General features: G+C 39.0%; 1 protein-coding gene across 1 annotated transcript; it reads right to left on the bottom strand.

The window, feature by feature from the left end:
- Positions 1-409: 409 nt before the first annotated feature.
- Positions 410-7,219, bottom strand: LOC103481526 (NACHT, LRR and PYD domains-containing protein 3-like). Its single transcript, XM_008437041.3, has 9 exons — positions 6,800-7,219; positions 5,832-5,966; positions 5,674-5,745; positions 3,814-5,593; positions 2,928-3,089; positions 2,664-2,837; positions 2,400-2,567; positions 1,527-1,573; positions 410-1,447 (listed from the first exon to the last, which is right to left on the bottom strand). Exons 1-9 carry the CDS (start codon positions 6,840-6,842, stop codon positions 927-929), a joined length of 3,102 nt encoding a protein of 1,033 aa, XP_008435263.1. The 5' UTR covers positions 6,843-7,219; the 3' UTR covers positions 410-926.
- Between the last annotated feature and the right edge of the window lie 466 nt (positions 7,220-7,685).

The following is a 7,685-nucleotide window of genomic DNA, read 5'->3' as shown; positions in this document are numbered from 1 at the left end:
ATTTTAGAAATTGCAACAAAAAAAATAACATTTTTAAATTCTCAAAGCTATTTATGACAAACTGGCATTTTGTAGATAAACTGCTACTTTCAGGGGATTTTTTTCATTATAGTATGGAAGTAAGGCTGCAACTAACGACTATTTTAGTAATCGATTATTCTGACGATTAATAGAAATAAATTGCTACATTCTGCTTGAATATTTTTTTACACAATATCAAAATATGTTGGATATCAATAAGCAAATTGAATTCCTTTTGTAAATAAAAACATTTTATTAATGTAACTTGATCATTTGTAGCAAAGGATGCATCAGCGGCTAAAAAATACTGTCAGCATCTTTGTTTTTTATTAATTGCTTAATCTAAAATGTCAAAAGAAGTTGACACTTAAATGGTTGCAAAAGATGATCAATATATATTTTTTATTTTATTTGAACCAGGTGAAGCTACAAATGGAAACAAACATTTACAGACAAAGCTTTATCTCTTAAATGTAAAAATGTTTAATTTTTTTTGCACATTTGCCTTAATTACTGCCCTGAGTTCATATACTCCAGTTAACGGTTTACTGATTATTAAATTAGTTCACGATTACTTAAATAATCGATTTATCAATCAAGTAATTGTTCAGTAAAATTAAATTCCAGTTTATTGCATAGTACTTAATGTGATTTATAATTCGGGTCAAAGGTTCATATTTACACAGCTTCTTTTGACATTTTATTACAATTTAAAAGCAAGGATGTAAAATAGCATTTTAAACTCACAGTCTTCGATTTTTTTTTTTAATGCTCAGTTCTAATATAACAAACACATTTTTGTTAAACTTTACAACATGAAAACACATCATCAGGCTCAATCATTGCAGTACTTGGCTCAGGTAGCAGTCGATGCGCCACGCGGACATCGGAGAGAAACTTCCGGATTAGCATAAGAGTACGGTTGAGTCGACCCAGCCAAGATGGAAGCCGGGGTAGACGGGCTCGGTGAAGGTGGTGTGGAAGGTGTGGAGGAGAGTCCGGTCACCACAGGAGACCCTAAAGAAGGACAGCGACCCCGCCGTCCAGTCCAGGTAAACTCCTACTTTATTGGAGTTGGGTGTAACTGGAACAACGTCGTTCATGCTCCCATGCAGAATCCGGTAGCCGTTTCTGTTGCAGTTCAGGCCCCAGGAGACGTCATTGCGGCCCAACCAGCGGTCATCACCCTCTCCTTTCCTCAGCATCCGTCTGTAGGCCACACCGATGCAGACCCTCCCTACCCACTCCGTCTCCCAGTAGCAGCGCCCGGTCAGTCCCTCTGTGCACAACACCTGGGTCCAGTAGTCGAACCTGTCCGGGTGATCCGGATACGAGTTCTTGGTCCAGCGTGTTGCTTTCTGGTTTCCATTGGAAAGAGAAAGATCTCTGTGGGCTGTGTTTGGGTCCAGGGTCAACTTCTTAAGGTCTGATAGGAAAATAAGGAAGAAAGAATTAATCATTTAGATGGGTCAAGCAAAAAATAATCAAATATGTTGGCTACTTACATTTCCTCGGACCAGGTTGGATCCTGGATTCGCCACATTGCTCCACACTAAAACAGATGGCTAAATGTTATCTTGATGCTTTTGGGTTAGGAGCGGAGGTGGGTAGAGTAACCAAACATTGTACTCAAGTAAGAAGAGTAGTGATACTTCGACATATTTTTTACTAAACTTAAAGTAAAAGTAGCCGTCCAAAAAAAAAAAAAGACTCAAGATTAAAAAGGGATTTGGTAAAAAGTCTATTCAAATACAGAGTCACTCATCTAATTATCAATCATTTAAAATTGCATAACTGCCTTGACTATTAGTTTAGATGGGAGGTAGTTGGTACTTTTTCCATTCAAATTAAATCTAATTAATTAATTGTAATTCTAATGTTAATTAACAAAAATAGTTAATTATTAACAACTGTTAATTGGGATTAACATTTAATAATTGTTAATTAACAATTTACATTTGTTAATTAGAATGGAAAGAGTCCCAGCCAAAAAATGCTCACCACCCACTAAGTTAATTGTTAATCATTAGCAATTAATTAACAATTAACTGTTAATTAATTGTTACTTAATTAACTGTCAATTATTAATTTGTACCATTAATTAAAAATGTATTAATTGTTGTTAACTAACTATTAGTTAACAGTTAACATTAATTACATAAATATGTAAAGCATAATTTTGTTTTCTTTACATAATTACCAATTTTGTGAAGCATATAAAATTGATAAAGCAATTTTGTTTGCTTCATCAGACAAAATTTCAATACAAAACACTTTATGATCAGAAATTGTGAATAGATTACAAGCTTATGAACATATTTGCAAAGAGCCAAATGTAAAGTTTTTGGCTGATCCCTGGCAGACGGATGCTTTCTTACCTGAGTGTCTGCAGTGTGCAGAGAGGGTCCTCCAGCAGAGCTGAAAGTAGCATCAGCCCAGAGTTTCCTGGATGGTTGTAGCTCAAGTCGAGCTCTTTCAGGTGGGATGAATTCAGTGCAGATGCCAGGAATGTACAGCCTTCTTCTGTCACTCTGCATCCTGACAAACTTTGACAAAATTATATTTAATCAAATTGACCCGTACAGCAAAAATGGCAGCAACAGAGAGCCATTTCTTCTCTGAGGAAGTATTGCATGTTATACCGAAGCTGCTCCAGTTTGCAGTACGAACTCCCCAGTCCAGTCGAGAATGTTCTAACTCCATCGTCCTTAAAGTCGTTGTCGGTAAGATCCAGGACTTTTAGGCGGCAGCAGGAGGAGCTGATGACTGATGCTATAGTAACCGAGCTGTTCTCTGTTAGACTGCAGCTTCTTAGTCTAAGCAAACAAAAAATACAAGGACAAAAGTTAAACCCACATATAGTGTCACTTGCATTTATCTGTGGAGCAGACTTGGTGGATTTCGACCTCAGTGTCTCCAGTTGGCTGTTCTTTAGCCCGTCAGAGAGTTGCTTCAGTCCTGCGTCTGTCAGGTTGTTGTTGCTCAGATCCAGCTCTCTGAGTTGGGATGAGCTGATGCCACTGGCCAGGTTTTCACAGCACATCGCCGTGAGGTTGCATGCTTTCAAACTGGACCAGGAAAAAAAATGTGTGACATGTGAAAACTGTGCCAGACTGTCCGTATTTGACGACATAGTAGCTAGATAAATAATAACTTGACTGACAGAAACTCTACAGTAAATTCAATCCAGAAAAAACAACTGCAGTCACGCTGAGTACTGGAATTCCTCAAGGTCGTGTGCTTGGCCCATCGTTGTTCACACCCTTAAAACACAACTGTGCATCCAGAATGAAGGAAAAACTGATCATTAACTTTGCAGGAAGTTTGAATTCACTTTTAAGATATGGCACTGCTGAACTAAGCACTGGTGCTCCTCAAAGAGATGTACTTAGTCCGTTATTTTTCACTTTATATACTTTTTAGGAATAGGTTTGTTTCAGTTTTGCTGTAATACACAAACAGCCTCCCATCTTTTCTGGAGTCTCTTGAGTTTGTTTACTTTGTCAGCCATATTGCCTGAACACCATCATATCCGATGTTAAGTGAAGCCTGGGGATTCCTCAGGGGTGTGTGCTTAGGCCTCTAGTTTTTCTGTGAGGTCATAAAGTTTGCTAATGGTACAAACGTGTCAGGATTATAAAGATCTTGCAAAGCAGTTTTCTATCCATTCTATGTAAAAGTATATTTATTTCTAAAGCATTTATAACTTTTAAGTACCACAATATCATGCATTAAAGTGAGTGTTTGGAAAGTCTCAATCTGAGCTAAAAAGAGTCGTACCAAAGGACTTACTTTGCCACTTGGACTGTTTTCACAACAGGCATTAGTCTGAGGAGCCCCTCTTCTGACCTCATGTAGTTACTCAGCTGAAACACATTGAGTTCTTCTTCTGAGGTCAGCAATACAAAGATCAGTGTGGCCCACTGGGCAGGTGAAAGGGTGGCTTGGTTCAAAATGCCTGAGCTGAAGATGTCCTGAACTTCCTCCACAAGAGAGTGGTCATTCAGCTCATTCAGACAGTGGAAGAGATTGAGGCACCTTTCAGGTGACTGGCTGTCTCTGATCCTATCCTTTATGTGTTTGATGATTTCAGTTCTGGTTCTTTGATGAGTTCTGTTGTTGGTCATTAGATGCTTCAGCAACGTCTGATTGGACTCCAGTGATAGACCCAAAAGGAAGCGCAGAAAGATGTCAAAATGCCCATTTTCACACCGCAGTGCCTTTTCTACAGCTTCTTTGTAGAGAATGATCTCTGATGATTCTCTGGACATTAAACGGCGTGACACAGATGACTTCTTGACCAAAACGTTGTTGTTTTCGTTGTGGAACGTGAGGTAGACGTACAGCGCAGCAAAGAACTCTTGAATGCTCAAATGAACAAAGCAGAACATCTTCTCTTCGCACACTGTCATCTCCTCGTTGAAGATCTGTGTGTAGACGCCTGAAAACATGGAGGCCTCTGTGACCTTGATGCCATTAAGGATGAGGTCACTCTCGTAGAAGATAGGGTGACCCTTCTCCAGCTCTTTGAAAGCAAGTTTACCCAAAGCAAGGAGGTTAGTTCTCACACAGTCAGTAGTGGAGTCTCTTCTTCTCAGCAGTCTTTTCTTCATTTTCTCCACATAGAGGGACAAGAAGTGGATGTACATCTGTGTGAGACTCCTCGGTGTCTCTTTGCTGTCTTTATTTGACAGGTTCTTCTCAAGAACACTCGCCGCCATCCAGCAGAAGATTGGTAAGTGACACATGATGTGAAGACTTCTGCAGGATTTCACGTGTGCGATCACCCGATTTGCTACAGTTTTGTCGGTAATCTTTCTCCTGAAGTACTCTTCTTTCTGTGAGTCGTTAAATCCCCGCACCTCTGTGACCAGGTCAATGTACTCAACTGGGATTTGAGCTGAAGCTACTGGTCGAGACGTAATCCAAATGAGAGCCCAGGGAAGCAGACTTCCCCTGATCAGGTTTGTGAGAATCACAGAAACTGTACTTGGCTTTGTAACGTCTGACAATATTTCACTTTTCTGAAAGTCAAGCGACAGCCGACTTTCATCCAGGCCGTCCAGGATGAAGAGGGTTTTGCTTTCAGGCTCGTTAAAGATTTGTGTGTCTTTTATTTCAGGGAAAAACACACAGAGGAGCTCCACCAGACTAAAAGCAGTCTTTTTCATTAAATTCAGCTCTCGAAAGGAGAGGGAAAACACAAAATCTATCTCTGTGTTTGCCTTCTCCTCTGCCCAGTCGAGAGCAAACTTATTGGCCGACACGGTTTTTCCAATACCGGCGACTCCCCTGGTCACCACGGTTCTTATGTGCCGTCCGGGTTGACACTCAAACAGACGATTGCAGTGGATTAACTTGTCCTGGGTTGCACATCTCTGTGATGCAATCTCTATCTGTCTCACTTCGTGCTCTTTGTTAACCACACCACATCCACCCTCGGTGATGTAGAGCTCCGTGTATATCTGATTGAGAGACATCTTATTTGCATCCGTTCCAGTCCCTTCATGCAAATGACTGAATTTCCTCCTCAGAGTCGCTTTCACTTTCTGTTGGCATTCGGCTAATTTATCTGAGGAAAATGGCACAGGGTTATTAATTGTGTATTTTGGATGTTGTGCAACCATCTTGCGAGGAAGAGGAAGTACTTACTTTGGTTCTGCTCAGCATTGCAACCGTCTGCAACGTCTTGCTTCAGAGATTCTTTGAAGAGATAATTTGATTCTGCAGAACAAAGTAAAACTTTAAAATACTAATCCAATTAAACCCCTGTGTTGAGGTGTAGACAATAGGACTTCAAGTATGCCTACCTTTGCCCATTGATATATTAATGTTAATGCTGCCAACGCTGGAGCCAACGATGGAAGGAGCCACCACATTGCTGCCGCCTTGAGCAGTGAAGCTGGGCTGGAAATGATGAATTTCAGCCTGAATTGAGGAAATTCCTAAAACGACACAGTGAATGATTAAACTCTAAACATTTAGTGACACTTTAGAGGTCTGTCGGCTCAAAGCGTCAAACAAATTCAGTAAGTTCAGCATCTGGTGCAGAGGGCTTAATAAAAAATGAATTTGCACATCCGTATCTGGTTTTCAACTAAATATGCTTCTGCACAGACTTATTTTGGTCTCTTTTTTTGTTGCACATCGTCAAACAAATGCTAATTCCAGACAAAGGTGTCTTGAATAAATAAAAACAGCTGTTTTTAAATCAATAATTCAAACCAACATGGCTGCAAGTGCATCCTAAACGTGATAGCTGGTTTTGCTGATCTGGCTTGCATTCTTCACTCTTAGAGACAATTTTAGAGACATTTTGGCTCAATCTTATTTGCAGTTATGTTTTAATTTCAGCAAGAGAGGCATGTTAAAGGTTGGAGGGAAAGTGCTGGTGCTTTTTCATCAATATTAAGAAATTATTGAGTTAAAACAAGCTCCTATATGTTGCTGAAAGATTATCTATAAGTTAGTTTTGTTTTATTTCAAGTGTATTAAGATATTTGCACTAGAAGCCAGAAATACTTGGTAAGATTTTTGCAGTGAGTACCTAGAGCCTTATTGAGTTGGATAACAATAAAATATATAAACTTAAATATTTTTCCTAAGGTTACTTTTGTCTGATGATGAAATTTCTTTGGTGATCTGAAACATTTAAAAAACAATCAAAATCATAAAGGAGACAGATACTTTTTTACAGCTGAGACGACCTGAACCAATTCTCTTTTTAAGAGTTACGACATTCTGAGTCGTTTTTCTTAAAAAAAACATCCATCCTTACCTCTAGAGTCTTTAGTTGCTTCATCTTCAGCCTTTTGCTCCATGTTTTGCCACGTTTCTCATCCTTGTCTTGATTCTGTTAGCGAATACGTTTCACCTCCTCTGACACTTTTTCTGTCGTTTTCTCCCAGCAAGTCACAAAGACAATCTGACAAACTGCGAGAAAAGAGCAAGCAGCTTCCCTCCACAACATGAATACAGACAAGTCTTAATGATATCAGGGTAAAAGAGAAGCTTGGCAGCTTTAACAATAACAGTAGCTGCTGTCTGTTTCTTACGCCAATGTTTGCATGTAGAAGAGAGAAGAAAACAGGAAGTGTTGAAATAGTTTGTCTGAGTAGTCTTCTGTGACTGAGGGGTAGAATGAGCAAACCACAGCACTTTCGTTTGCTAGAAAACGAAATTAAGTTCAGTAAACTATGCTTCAGTGTGCCGATTAGTTTACTGTACGACCAATGAAGAAAAAAGAACTTTTATTCTTAAGTAAAAGTACAAATTCGGCCAAGTGAACCCAAAGCAGAAAGGGAAAGAAATCTATGCAACGCGTGAATTCACAGGAACAGTTGTTAAAGATTTACAGTGAAGACACTGATTTATTTCTAAGTGTCGCTTTAATTTAATTAAATATCTCATTTGTTCTGTATCAATATCAGATAAAATGATTTTCAGATGATAAATGAAGCAAAAACAAGTGTAAAAAATTCAAGGTAAATTGTGAACATCAGACGTTGTTCCAGAAGGGAAAGCACCAATTTAATATTGATGTTTGCCAAATAACAGATTTTTTTGTTTACCTTTAAGTGAATTAATCCTTAAATGAACAGTTATAAAAATGTTCACGTGTTTTATTTCCCAGAGCCTAATCAAGCACAAGCATTTTGTGGAAC

The sequence above is a fragment of the Poecilia reticulata genome, chromosome 19 (assembly GCF_904066995.2).
Source record: "Poecilia reticulata chromosome 19, P_reticulata-male-v2, whole genome shotgun sequence".
In the NCBI taxonomy this organism is placed as follows: domain Eukaryota; kingdom Metazoa; phylum Chordata; class Actinopteri; order Cyprinodontiformes; family Poeciliidae; genus Poecilia; species Poecilia reticulata.
Note: the sequence above shows the minus strand (reverse complement) of the source record. Positions and strands in the feature narration are given on the sequence as shown.

Bases quoted from the DNA above. Each gene is read 5' to 3' on its own strand.
- LOC103481526 (XM_008437041.3), bottom strand. From the start codon at position 6,842: ATGGAGCAAAAGGCTGAAGATGAAGCAACTAAAGACTCTAGAG. The intron at 5,746-5,831 runs GTAGGCATACTT...TTTGTTCTGCAG, and splicing joins TAATATATCAATGGGCAAAG to AATCAAATTATCTCTTCAAA. The intron at 2,838-2,927 runs GTCGAAATCCAC...TTGTTTGCTTAG, and splicing joins AGCCAACTGGAGACACTGAG to ACTAAGAAGCTGCAGTCTAA.